Raw genomic sequence first — 14,556 nt, 5'->3', positions numbered from 1 at the left:
CCCCCCCCCCCTTTTTGACCATAATGTTAGAATATGGCCATCTTGTTATGATAAGCTGTTTTTGAACATAATGGAGACACAGTGTTCAACGTCAGGGGTAGCCTGTTGTGTTTTTTTAAATTTCCTTTCCATTCCTCCTATATAATTTTTTTCTTATCTCCTTTTTCTGATACCTTGACTTACCAAGTAGAAGTTTTCATTAACTGTCCAATGCACTCAAGTCTTTCTTCCTGCATAGTTTTATAGTTTATCTAGAACTCAGCCATATGACCAAGTAATTCAAACTATTTCACATGCATGACCTTTCATTTGCCAAAAGTAAGTGCCATCTACCAGTGTGATGCCTGGTTTGCTATATTAGGTCCTTCCCAGTTGTCTCGACTCTTGATGCACAAATTACTAAGGCTAGTCGTCTACAGAACTTGCCACTTTACTGCTTGTTTTTTTCCCCACGCTGCTTTTTCCATTCTTGTTTTTTATCTTAGCTAGTTCTTAATCCATGATGGTATTTTTGCTTCTCCCTCTGACTGGTTAGTTTCCTTAACAACTTATTATGAGTAACTTTTTTGTCAAAGGTTTTTTGAAAGATCAGTTAATTGGGTTTTATCTCAGGATCATTCTTTCTTCTTTTGCTCAACAGTAAAACATTTGGTGCCATCTACTATAAGATAATAGTTGAAGGATTGCATAGTTTTGCTAGCAGCTCTGCCACTTCATTCTTACATTCTTTCAGAATTGGATTTGTGACTTGTCGCTTGTTAACTACGTTACTCAAACACTTCTTTCTTTGACAACTTCATCACTCACAGTCCTTCATCTTTTCACTTGAAAAAGTTGAGTCTAGGTTAGATAGCTTGCAGTACCTGTGGAAATGAAGTCTGATGCAAAAATGCAAAATAATTCCTTTGCAGTGTTCTTATTCTGTTTAATTGCCTTGGTCATACTCACATAGTTCAACAGACTCTCAAGTTATTTCACAGTACAGTTTAGAAGATGAAAGGGTTTTTTTTTTTTTCTTTAGTCCCCCCCCCCAAGTTTCCATGTTTTAGTTGTACCAATTACTTATTTGTATTTAAAGTGGGACAGTGTGGTCCTAGCCTGAATTGGTGCCCCATTTCATTAGCTGCTGTATGGATGTAAATTTGAGCCGGTCCACGTCTAGATGAGTTTATACTTTAAATATGTGAAATAGAGGATGAGTAAGAGGAAGGAATGTAGCTCATGCATCTTGTGAGCAGTGTGATGATTTAAAAACCTTATGGTAGTGTCATGAATTTAAAAAAGTGTTTCAGATGTACTTATTAAAATTTTTGCACACATGCTACTATGTTTCCTAGACAGGAGTGATAGATTGCTGTTAAAGAACTGGCAGGGGTTTTTGTTGAGTGGTACCCTTTAATGTTCTTCTAGCATCTTGTGAAGCTTTGGAATGAATTAAATATGGAATTGAAAACCTAGTTTCTTTTTGGACTCAGGGAGATCTGAGAAATTTCAAATGCTTGGAGACAGCACAGTTGCAGAGTAACACTTGGAAACCACCACTTTATTCATATTTTCAGTGCGCTGTCTGAGGGTGGAGGGGGAGGCGTTTTAATTAGAGCGGCTCTGAGAGCCTCTCTAAGTAAAGTGCTGTAGCATCTTGTGTATCAACTTCCCTGTGCTTCAAAATGCCTGCGGGGGTGCTTGAACTAAAGCTCGTTTGACCAGCTTTAGTTCAAGTGTCCCCGTTGCCATTTTCAAAAACCAGGCATTTCATGTCTCCAAAACTGGTTTTTAAGAAGACATGGCTTGAACTTCAATAAATCAACTGCTTTCAGAAGCGAAGGAAAGTTAATGATGACACCAAGGCAGCAGGAGTGAGGGGGTCACAGTAGATGGCCATGAACAAGCAGAGCTGAATTAGGAGATAAACCTGCAGGAGGCCCCCAACTTTTGTTTTTCCTTGGCGGCTCACAAATTGCAGGAAAGTCCAGCTGAGACAGTTTAGCAGCATATGGATTGGGAATGGCAGTCCCACCTCAATCATGTTGTCTGCTAGTATAGCTATTGTCTGCGGATGACCTGAAGGGTGGAGAACTATGGTCTTCTTGCCTGATTCCCCCATATCCTCTCAGCTCCTCTTATTTGCTGTTCCTGTTAGGTTTGTCATCTGATAGAGTATTCTCCAGGGCTGCCATTTCTCTTCCAATTTTGTGGTTTGGATGGGGGTGACCTTCTGCCTTCTATACAGAGTACATAATTTAAATTTTAATAGACTATGTTTTGAGATCTTCATGCTTGGAAGTTTTTAAGAGCACATTTGAAACAACCTTGCCTGGAATGGTTCAGACAGGCTGCATTCACACTTGCAAAGGATCTGGGAGACTTCGTCTAGGTTTGTCTTCCTGGTAGACAAACTTATCCAGAGACCTTTTGAACAGACGTTCAAATGCTGAGCCTGCTCTGCAGGCTCCCTCAGTCTGCTTGGGGACAGATGGCAGCAGTGCAAAGGGCAGCTATGATTGGCTGACCCATACTGCTTAGGGTCAGCCTGTGTCTCCTTGCAGCACAATTTGGGGACTGTGAATGCAGTGCATTTTGCTCCTTGCTCGCCTGGAACATAAAATCTAGCTCAAGAAACCTACAGTCTCCCTGGGGAGGGGTGGGATGTGGGGGGAGAGGAGAGCTGGGAGCAAAGTACCCTGGGATGCTGGGGGACTGTGCTGTGGCTTCTCTTGGAAGAGAAAATGGACAGGCATTTACTCTCCTGCGAGCAGTTAAACTATGGTTCTTTCCTACTCATTTTTCTCTTAGAGCAGCCAGTTTTGCTCTGGGAGATAAATGCTGAAATATCTATATATTCATGGTTTCTACTGGGAGAACAGTGACTCTGCTCACTGTCTTAAGGCTTGCTTTGCTATAGCCTGGCCTGTTTTGGGAATCTGCTAGATAGTGTTGGGAAACAGTCTGCCTGGTATGCTAGGTCCGACATGAGATTTTTGAGGGAGTGGAAATCTAAGCTTTGAATGGGGCATTTGGGATTTTTTATTCTGGCCATTCTAATGCTACTTACCGGTTCCCTGCAGTTGATCCACAGTGATTCTGCTAATCTCTAGGAGCATACTGGAAAAAAAAAGGTAGGATGTTCACTGACCCCACAGTAACTGGCTTTTTGAGATGCAGTCTGGGTAGATCCAGTTAACGACCCCCCCGCCCCATCCACGGTTTTATAAGCTACAGATAACACCACTTTTAAATTGTGAGGAAATAAATTGCATCAACTCTGCCCTTTGGCCTTGCTTTGAAATGTAGGGAGATAGAGGATGCATACCTGCTCACATGAATGGTTAGAAGAGTCTAAGCTTACACCAGTGATTCTCAGGCAGGGTGCCTTGGGATCCTTTCATAGGATGCTGTAGGGTACCACAAAACGTTAGCACTGTGCAGACATTTACAAGATAAATCCAGAGATTTCAAATAAGTATCCTCCCCGTCAAAACTATTTTGACCTGTGGTGGTTTTTGCAGCACAGTAATTTGCCTGGTATTCTTCCATAGTCAGAAAATGAGTGAAAACCCAAGAGCTGGCATTTTCCAAGTGGTTCCTTGAGCCTAACAAGGTTGAGAACTAGTGGTGCACATGCTGAATGTACAGGTGCGTGTATTGGTACCAGCACTAGGGCTGTGTGAAGCTTCGGTTGCTAATTCAATTTGGAGGAGATTCGGTCTGATTTGGTGGCTGGATCTCTGAATCCAAATTGAATCGGGAGACCAGTGTCCCCCAAATCAGTCGAATCCAAAGTGAATACTAGCCACTTCGCACAGGTTAACCAGGACCGTGAAGAGCCACAATGACTGTATGGTAAAAAATCCATTTTTGTTTCTGGCAGTTGCTCTGTTCTTGCCGTCTTCGGGTGATATTTATTTGAACAGACCTGTATGTATAAGCATCTAAAATTCTTCAGTTCTTTATTTGCCAGTTGTCTACTTTGAATGTCATCTGGTCTGAGTAGAAATTGCTATCAGATGCTGAAAGACTTTTCTGTTTTTCACCTAGAAATGGATCTAGCATCTCTGATATCGTCTTGATAGAAATGACGTTTTAGACTCCTGTTTTTCTCCCAGCCCGTAGCCTGTCTCTTGGAATTTCAATCTTTGCCAAGGAATGTTTCTCATTTTGGAGCCATACAACTTGCATCGTATAACAGAATCCTATTTAATGATCTACAGCTCCAGTTTTATTCCCTATTAGTATTTGGCTGATCGATGTATAACCTAAGTGATTGTTAAGGTCAAATGTGCCATGTCTTTATTGGCTGATACCTGAATCTTATTTATTACACTTTGAAAGAGAGTTCCATGGTTCATTAGACATATTTTACTCATTTTTGTACATTAGAACAATAAACTTCATGATACAGATGGTAGTGAGAGCATAATTGTTATGCAAAGTATGTATATTCTTGAGTGCTGCATTAAAATACATGAAATATTGAAATACCTTTTCAGAGTTAAAACTAATAGGATTGATTTTACAGTGAATGTATTTTTACAGTTCTTCTATTCTAGATGTGCAGAAAATGAGAGGAATTTTCTCTGCTGTGACTCGGCACAGCTAGGGGAGCTGTTTTGGGCGACTGGCAAAGGGGTTAAATTAACTTAAGCTTTGGTCAAGCATTTCTGACTGAGTTCTCAAGATTATTTTGCAGATAAGATGGCTTTCATTTTGGCCTTTATAGGGGTGTCATTCATTCTTAAGGGTGGAAATGCAGTCTCTTAACTGCTTAAATTTTTCATTTCTAATGCTCACTGATGTGTTGGGATGATTTGTGCGTTATGCTATGACAACTGGATCATTGTTCATTGGGGCTGACACTTTTGCTAAATATATTTTGTAGCTTTTTTGGTAGTCTTAGTATCTTGTATAGATACTTGATGCTCAGTGGAAGTGCATGGATCAGGGACAAGCAGTTGTTTTGCATGGAGGGCTACTTACTGAGTTTTGGCAAGCCATTGAGAGCCTCATGACAGGCAGCCAGGGGCAGGTAAATATTCATTTTCTAAATTTTTTAGGGGCCCCGTGGGCCAGATAGAATGGCTTGATGGGCCACATCTAGCCCGTGGATCACATTTTGCCCACCCCTGGCATAGATGCAGCATAACAGCTCCACTGTCTTTATAAAATCTGCAGGAGGATGAGGGTGTGCTGGTTTAGGCTCAGTTGGGACCAAATCGGTGAGGATGCTTTGAATATTGGGAGAGGACAGTCTCTCTGCTCTTGACAACATGTGCAAGTCTGCTATTTTTGACCTGGGTTTTGTAATGATGCACTCCTAGATCAAACAGCAGGTGTGTTTCTGGGCCAAGATAGAAGCAGGCATGGTTTTTTTCCTCCAGGATAGACTCTGCTTCTGTGCATTTGTCACCTTGAGGTTAGGTTGCTACAGTGCGTAATGGTGGTAGGCCTGCTCGGTCCCGTGAGAATGCAGAAGATTCATGAGGCATTTTTGGGCTAGTGGTTTTTAAAGTTGCTCTGGTGTGTGTTTATGAATATTTTCCAGCTGCTGGCTTGAGCCATAAAGTATTTGATTTGCAGTCATCTTATTTTTCTGTTTCCCTCCTTGATAGAGTGGAAAATTAAAGATGTTTGAGCTACTGTCCACTTGATACAAGCAAGGCTATGGTGAGGTGGCCTCCCTCAGACTGCAGCCTTCCCCCATTTAATCATCTCCTTCTTGCTCATATTTAGGGAGGTTTGTATTTCATTGGCATGTGTCAGTAGCCCCCAACCTTTTTAAGTAGGAGATCACCTTTGGTATTTAAAAGCAACCCAAGATCCAGTGTGTGTCATGCCCCCCCCCCACCCAACAGGTAAGTCTGTGGGGAAGGAAGGGGGGGGGGCGCAGACCGAGGCAGAGGGAGAAAAAATTATTTGGAGTTGCACCTCCCTAGCAGGTAAGTCCCACCCGGCTGGGGCCCCACTCAACTTACCACTGCTCCTGCCTCTGCAACACTGTCCCTCGCTGTGGGGGCCTCGATCTAGCCCCTGCCCCTCCCCTCCCTGACGGACTGACCTGCTGGGCTGGGGCGCACATGCATACACACGGGCACTCAGTCCCCCACCCCAGCCTTGGATGTTCTCAATGGTAGCAGCTGACAGAATAAGGAGAAATGGTCTCAAATTGCAGCCAGGGAAGTTTAGGTTAGCTATTAGCAAAAATGTTATCACAAGGACGGTAGCAAAATAGTGGAGCAGGTTACCCAGAGAGGTTGTGGACTTTCTATCCTCGGAGATTTTAAGACCCAGCTGGACAAAGCCTTGGTTGGGATGATCTAGTTGGGGATGATCCTGCTTTGAGCAGGGGTTGGACTAGATGTGACCTCCTGAGGTCCCTTCCAACCCTCATTTTCTAATCAGCTTGTAGATCTATTGGTGGATTGAGACCCGCTGGTTGGTGACCACTGGCATCAGGAGTGCTTTTACCAATGGAGGAAGACCACTATTCTCTATTAGCATAGCTCTTTTAGTTATATCATACTATCCCAGCAGTGTGGTTTAACTGAAGTCAGCCAGGAACCTTGATGTAAATCATTTCTTTTTTGTTTTGTTTTTTGTTTTGTTTAATTCCTCTTTCACAATTGTAGTTTCTAACTATTTTCCTAAAGGACGGTTGTTCTTGTTTGGTGGTATAAGCACTTAGACATATTGACTAGTATAGCTATTTCATTAATTTTAGTACTTCTAGCCAACCAGGAGGATTCACTATTTTCTCTACACATTTATATAAAGAATTATATATCTGAACACACATTCATTCGGTTTTTAAATATTTACTTTTATATAGAAAATGGAGAAGGTTTAGTTTATTTACTGGAAGATGCTTTTTTATTCGTGTCTTTTGCCAGCTTTTAGATGGGAAAACAGAATTCAGTAAAAATATACAAACAAATCTCTTCGCATCCCCGAATGACGTAGGTAGTAGTAAGATTCGTTTGCTAATCGTTATTGGGCCAATGCTCTTCTTCAAGTCTACTATCTGTAGTGTAGATTTGGCTATGAAGGGAGGATTTCAGGTTTACAAGCTGATTTGAGTGAGGAAAGGGTATGTATATTAAATGAAAATGTGTAGAGTAATATTATTTATCCAAAATCCGATTTTCCTCCCCCCGCTCCCCACTGATAATGTAAGTTCAATTTTGGAATGTCCTTGGGTTTGATAGAGAAATAAATGGAAAACAAAATAGTATATTATGTTACAAAATTTTTTGTTTCTGTAATTGATAACAATACTGTGTTTTGATAACATCTTTATTTTCTGTAACTTTCATTAATTGCAGTTAATGAAGAAGAGCTAAAGAAAAGAATAGCTGAAGAGCTGGCATTAGAACAAGCCAGGAGAGAGGCTGAAGCTCACAAAAGGTTTGTTTGTGTTCATCCACAGCTGTACTTTTTATAAAAATTGTTCAGTGATTTTTGGTAGTTTTACAATAACTGAAGAGCTATTGAAATGTCTAATGACATGCTGATTTATAGTGCCATAGGAAGAGCGGGTAGACTCTGTTTTGGTGTTAAATGCATGTTAAAACAAATTAACTGAGTCCTTTGCTATAGCTCTCGCTCTTAATTTTTTATATAAATCCCTTTGACCTCATAAACCTGCTTTGCTTGTAATCTTTTAAACCAAATGTGCATTGAGTTAGGGTTGACAGTAGTCTTATGTAGAGTTTGTTTGTGTAGGATGTTTTGGATAGGGATGATCTGGCCTTGGGCAGGGGTTGGATTAGATGTCCTTTGGACGTCCTTTCCAGCTCAGCTTCTCTCTGACTTGGATTTGTTGATATCTCTGAAGTCCTGGAAGACACTTGGCTGCACAGAGATAGAAACAAGTTGGGAGAAATGCAAAGGTGTGTTGCTTAGAACTGTTCCGCTTGAGTAAAGAGGTACATTTTAATAGTAGGGGAAATATTAGTTTCTTGTTAAACATAAATCTTAACTACTTACTATCCTTTGCCTTTGGAGTTGGGGGGAAGAATGCTCATTACAGTAGGTTTCTTAAATCAGAGTGTAATTAGTTACTGCTAAAATTGGCTGCATACATTTCTTTCATTTTGCACTCAGCAGTATATTATTATTTAATTGGATTAGGTTGACGGATTATATAATTGGATACCAGAGTACAAGCATTCCAAAAAACCCAGGTCCCTTTAATTCTGCAGTAAAGCAAATCAGTATTTGTATAATCAGCAAATTTGTAGAATTAGCAAATCAGTATTTGTATGAATACAAAAGTATTTGTATGTTTTGTCTCTAGTTTCAGTTATGCATTTTATTATAGCCCAAATTATATATGTAGCACTGGAAAAGAGAATGGTAAAGAGTGGGAGAACATGAGCAAGAGGTGACAGTTCTCATTCTTTACATATGTTAGCATCCTGTTGTCCCTGCCTCCAAAATGAATTAAAATATATGGATAGTATTGGAACAGTCACAGATGTGGATGTGCTAGGATGTTAGTGATTTAGTTCTTTGCCAAGAAATGAAATCACACAAAAATGTGGCAATAAGATGTCAAATGTTTTTGAATGTCCAGGTTCCCTGTCATATGAGGACCCATATAGAGAGATCGTTACAGTGGCCCTTGTCATTATCATAGTTTATTCAATATATGCTCATTTTGTTGATGGTGGCAGTTTGAAGTTGATGTTGATGTGCCAATAAAAGGGTTTTTTTTGTAATTGGAAGTATTTGTTTTGCCGGCACGGAGGTGGCCTGCGTCATGCCAGATGGTGCCATGGTTCATGAGCTTTAGAGATGAGAATCTGCTTCTGGTCAGCGAGATGCACCTGCTTCATTGGGTTCTGCTGAGAAGTCTGCACAACTCAGTGGAGCAGCATGCCTGCCTCTGGGAAAATGTGACAGTATTAAGCTAGCACCAGAGATAGCTAAGTAGCAAAACTCTCATCTGTGTCAAAAAACCCCAAAAAACAGAAATAGTATTAAACTAGAGCAATTAGTTGCCAAGAAACAAACTTTTTCTATCACGATATTTCAGATTTTGCATGCTTTTAGAGTTATCCTACTTCCACGCTTACCTGACTTGCATCTACTGACAGAAGTTGCTATTTGGAACCATCCTGTTGTCCTCGTCAATACTGGTGGGTGAATCTTGAAGTACATAATAATTACTGAAATTGTACCTTTTCATCTGGATTTTGGGGTACTGGATAAACCCAAAATGTTGGTTGCACCCCCCCCCTTCCTGCCCCAAGAGGTAGATGAATAAGCAACTTAACTTGAAGGATGAGGAAACTAGAGGTGTTCAGTGATGTGCCCCATGCCATGCAGGAAACCTGTCTCAGGACCCTGAAGTCTGACTCCCTACTTCCGGTAATATTCCAAATGGGTGAACATGGTGATATAATGGGTTAACAGAAGATATGACGTAGAGAGAAATGTTGGCATTTGGTTTTTGAAAATTATTTTATTTGTTCGTCATTGTGCTTGGTGCTGTACAAGGGACATCTAATTACATTCCAGGTTTTGCATTTTAAAAGGCAGACGGAAGAAAAGACACACTGGGAAATCAGAAGGGGAGAATAAGTTAAAGATTTTATGATGATGGTAATATTGATACTGGGGCTTGTTTGTTCTCAGCCTCAATAGACTATTGGATTTTCTCCACTGAAATGCATAGAAAAGTTGCTTAAATAAGGAAGACAAGTAAAAGGCGCTATGTGCTGTAAACTCTGACCACAACTAATAGTCCCAGTAGTTGAAATTTCTTTGCCTTTCAAACAACCTTACTTATTTGGTAAATAGTTAAGTTTAGTTGAATGGTGCTTTTGAATTGTTGAGTATTCTTGCTCTTCGTGGCTATTTTTGGATTTGTATATGATTTAGCCCCTGTCTAACATTAATATTTTAGTTCTGTAATACGTATGTGCATACACTATTTCAAGGCACCTTTCTCTCAAGTCTCTAATGAAAGAGCATTCATTCTTTGCCTTTATGAAATGGTTATTATAAAAATGAAGTAAGATCTGTATCCTCTCCAGCTCTGTGTTACCTGTTGTATCTTGTCATTTTTGTTTTACCTTTTTGTTGCAAGTTTTTGGAGTAGGATTGCTGCTTTTCTTCAGTGCAAAACAAATCTTTCTTCCTCCCCTTCCCAGCCTGTCCCCTGGGATCTTCTTCCCAAAGCAAAATAAAAAAAGGTTTAATTGGACAAAATATATGCTAATATATATTTTTTATTTATGTATTTTAGCATATATGTGTGTACTATGATGTATACTAAAAAAAATCTTAAGTCTGTGCTCTGCTTTCTGGATTGGGCCAAAGAAGAAATGAAGCAAACTATCCAGGTTACACCAGTCACAATATACCCTGTTACAAGGTGATTTCCAGTAGCCTGTATATAGGGATGAGTGAAATCGTGTTCATGTGGGACCCTTTCACTTTACCAGTGCTTGGAGTAATAGATCATATCGTCCAATCTGCAATCCAGAGAAGCTGTACCGTATTTAACTTAGTTTAAGTTACGGAAGCAGACCTGCTTCTTTTAGGGTAAGTCTGATCAAAGCTAACTTTAACTGAAACCACAATTAAAACCCCTACACAATTTTGCACAAGTATAACTAACTCTGTGCAAGTTTCTTGTGTGCACACTGTTAGTCTCATTCAGTCTCTGCGCTCTGTTTGGATGGTCACTGAGGTGCCAGCTATGGTTCGTCCCAAGTTTTGGTTTGTCCCATTTGCTAGTTGGTCCCAGGTCGCTGTAAATTGGTGGTAATTTTTATTGCTTGTTAACGTCTGCCAGATTTGAACCAGCAGAACTCCAGTGGCTGCTTCCGTAAACCAGATCATGTGAAAAATGTTTCCAGTCCATAATAGTGTGGATCGCTCTTAGACATTTCCTGTTAATGAATTGCTAAAATTTGTTCTACTTGGCTAGCCGGGCTCTGTGGTATTGGCATTTTATCTGTCATTAGGTGGATAATGTATTGCAACCTCTGTCTACTGTATTGCTAAACCTCCTTATCCATTCAGGGAAAACCCTTCGAAACTGTAAATCAACTTTTAAAAATATGTACACAGTGGTGCCTGAAGGTGGTTCTCAGTGGTAGCTTATTTGATTGGAGCCATTAGTTGTTTCTTCTTTTTTTGTGGTTTGGGGGAGTCGGAATGTAGTTGCAATACATTTTGCAGTTTAATTGATACTCTGGTGTGTTTGAGTGCTTTCCCCCCTGCCTTGCTTTGTCATGTCTCAGCAGTGCATCGCATATGTGACAAACTCTTAGCAAACTTCTTGCCACAGACAGCTTTTGCAGACGAGAGCAGCAAATTCACCAGTCAAGGTACAAAGTGAAAGAAAAATGAAGAACAATATTAGAGAAGAACCCTTTGGGAAACTGCACAAAAATGTTATATTAAAATCAATGCTGGGGCTTGACCTCTTGTGGTACTGTATATTTTAAAGCATTCTATTGATTTCTCTTTTAATAACATGTTTATTCTAGTTTACTGGCATGGATCTGCAGAATAAAAGGGGATTTTTTCCCCCCCGTTCATCTTACGTAATACCAAGTCTCTCAGTCTATAAAAGCTGTATTCTTTTTTTGTCTTTTTCAGTGCATGTTGGGCAGTGTATTAGGTGTTAAATTCTTGAAGTAGAATTTAATTTATTTTTTAAATCAACTCATACTGTTACATGTAATTCATTATGTTACGTTATCTTTCAAACTGGGAAATCCACTTCATCCCACAACCAAGGGACAAAATCGACTTTGATATTCAGAGACAGTTGCAGACCAGTTTCCCAGGCTGGTATCTCTGTCTATTCTTTAGATTCTTTGTGAAAGCAGACCGCAGTAATATATATTAGAGAATTGGGAGCCATTTCACATGACAGCCAAAAGTACCAGAGTACAAATGTTCTCGTTTGAGGATCTCCAAAATAAGAATTTAATAGCTTTTGCCATAAACGACCTATAACCTTAAAAGCCGTTAGGTCCCTGACACAAATCGCGTTTATTGTGCAGTAATAAATTTGAACGTCTCACACACGCAGAGTAATTAGTGTACGATAAAATGGCCAGCCAGCCACCAAGGTGTTGCTTGAATAATTTAATTTAATTAAAAAAATATATATTTTTTTAACCTATTCTCCATCAAGTGTCAGTTTGAACAGGTGGTATGTCAGGTAGGGTGAAAGTGTTTAGCTAGATCCTCCAGCATCCTAGGCTGGATTGCTCTCTTCTCCCACTCCCACCCCCTCCATCCTTGCAGGGGGATCTGCTTCCTGCTGAACTTTGCCCCGGCCACCTTAGCAGGAACTGTCATGACTCACTTGCCCCTTTTCCCAATTAGCCTTCAAAGCTGCTGCTTTAAGGGGCCATTCACACATTTACCCTGTGAGAAACACTTAATATGATTGCGTTTTATTCAGAGAGTGTGTAGTCAGGCAGAAGGCGGGGTAGATTGACATCCGCTCCAGAAAGAGGGGAAAGCCTGTGGCAGAACACCCTCTACACACTGCAGGGATTGTGCAGTTAACTGGTTAATTGCATAATTACCTAAAGACCAGCTACACATGCAAAGTAGCTATTACACGTTCAAAAGCTCCAACCAGCTGTAAAGTCAGACCTCAAAAAGTTAGTACACATTTATAACTTGTTGCTGTTGAGCTTTAATTTGCACATGTAGTAAGGTTTCCTCTGCAGCTGCTGATAGGGCTCCCAGCTGCAGGGGTGCATCTTGCCTTGTGTGAAACCCCCAAGCCCTGGGGATTGTGGCTGCCACAAGTGGTGGGGCTTCTGGTGCTGGCTGCACCTCACACTGTCAGTTGTGGGGCTCTTGGTCCTGGCTGCATGCGAGGTGTAGCTGGGGCTGGGAGTCTCATTTGCATGACTAGCATGGCAGGAAACATGATTGTGTGGATCGTGCATTAAATCCAATTGCACCATTACCTGCATGTGTAGAGGGGGCCTAACATCCACGGTCTTTCCATCCATGACCTCAGGATGGTGGTTCTTAGCCAACAAACCTTTAAAAAACAACTTGAACAAGAAACTATCCACAGACTGGATGGTGTTAAGTACAGTTTAAACAGGGACTATGGATTCTTATCTCATTACCTGAACTGGCATTTGCGTCCCTTTGTTTCTGAGGGTTTATTGCTTGCTTACTTGCATCTTCCAGCACTACCCACTTCCCTCTTTTCATTTTATACCATGCTGGAAGAGATCACTCTTTCCATTTTATACCAAGCTCTGTGCATGTCCTTTCACAGCATTTAATGAAGTGAGTTTGAGCTCAAAAAAGCCAATGGGGTGAGTGGATGTGCACTTGTAAATAAAATTGCATCTAGTTAGTCTGTAAGGTGTAACTTGACAATGCTTTACTTGAGCACCACGGTCATCTTAGAGGTGAGGAGGGAATGTTGTTTAGAAAGCTGGTGGTGGGGATGAGATGGGGAGAGAGGAAAAGCATATTTGCAAAAGCACTTTGAAGTTCCAGAAGAGTTTGAACCCTGCTGGTCCTGTTCCTGCCACTCTGCACGAGTGTTATGGGAACAGGTCCTTTACTTGGTGGGGCGGGGGGAGCTCAGCACTCACTTCTCATTAGCAGCACAGCTGAAGATGTGGGAGGGGCATGGCTCCTGCCAGGAGCGCTCCAGTTCCCCTTGCTCACAGGTAGTTGCGGAGCAAGTTCCCAGGACACTTTTCCCCCCTCCTGGGTAGCTTGCCCTGTGAACATGAAGCAGGTCTAGGTCATGTGGCATGAAAGTATCCATCAAGCCACATTACTTGTAGCTTGATGGAAATAATGTCTGCCAGAGGCCTTAGGAACATGATTATATTGGGTAATCTGATTTAGGAGCATAGGAATTTACTGTAGTAGACTATTCAAGCAGTTCAGTATCCTGTCCCTGATGGGGGCTACTACTAGTTCCTTCAGTGAGAGATTCAAGAAGCGTAATAATGAAATTAGTCATTTTGTAGAGGATGATTCATGCTAACCCTTGGCTTCCCTGAAAAAGTGTTGGTGTTTATCTTGTGTGGTATAGGAATATACATTCCATTTAAAATTAAGCTATTAAAAAGCACTCTAAGCTGTAAAGTGAGCAGTAAGCAGAGAGCAGTAGCTCTGGGATAAGCAGCTCAGGTGTAGGATTGCCTTGAAGAGGCTTTTTCCTGTGTTAGTGAGTGGCTGCTTGCTGCTAGTGTTTGCCTAGTGCCTAATGTGTGTTTGGGGTCTCTCTTTCTCTCTGGTGCATGTGCTCGTTTTGTTCTTTTCTTTTCTTCCACCTTCTGGAGTGACTGAGTGACAGGGCTTCCTGTGGATGGAGCTGGTTTCGGTAACTGAGTGGTGGGGCTAGGCTAGGTAGCCTTATAAAAAGGTAGCCCCTAGCGAACCATGGGAGCAGGAAAGAGGGCAGCAAACAGAGAGGGAGTTTGCCTTGGGAGTTCACTGTAGGAGGGAGCAGGAGAGTGTGTGTGTGTGTGTGTGTGAACTTGGGCATGGGTCCTGGTACTTGGCATACTGGTTCTTGTGATATGTCTCCCCCCCCCCCCC

General features: G+C 41.2%; 1 protein-coding gene across 6 annotated transcripts in view; it reads left to right on the top strand.

Annotated features, from left to right (window-relative positions):
* The window catches only part of CHCHD3 (coiled-coil-helix-coiled-coil-helix domain containing 3), a 270,801-nt gene that overhangs the window by 52,909 nt on the left and 203,336 nt on the right, over positions 1-14,556 (top strand). For all 6 annotated transcript variants that reach the window (XM_019509627.1, XM_019509624.1, XM_019509626.1 and 3 more), the window contains exon 3: positions 7,317-7,398. In XM_019509627.1, the coding sequence (XP_019365172.1) occupies positions 7,317-7,398 (82 nt within the window). The remainder of the gene's footprint in view (positions 1-7,316; positions 7,399-14,556) is intronic.

Source organism: Gavialis gangeticus, unplaced genomic scaffold (genome assembly GCF_001723915.1).
Source record: "Gavialis gangeticus isolate Ggan-Ray unplaced genomic scaffold, GavGan_comp1, whole genome shotgun sequence".
NCBI lineage: Eukaryota > Metazoa > Chordata > Crocodylia > Gavialidae > Gavialis > Gavialis gangeticus.
The sequence above is the reverse complement of the archived record's forward strand: the minus strand, read 5'-3'. Positions and strand labels throughout refer to the sequence as shown.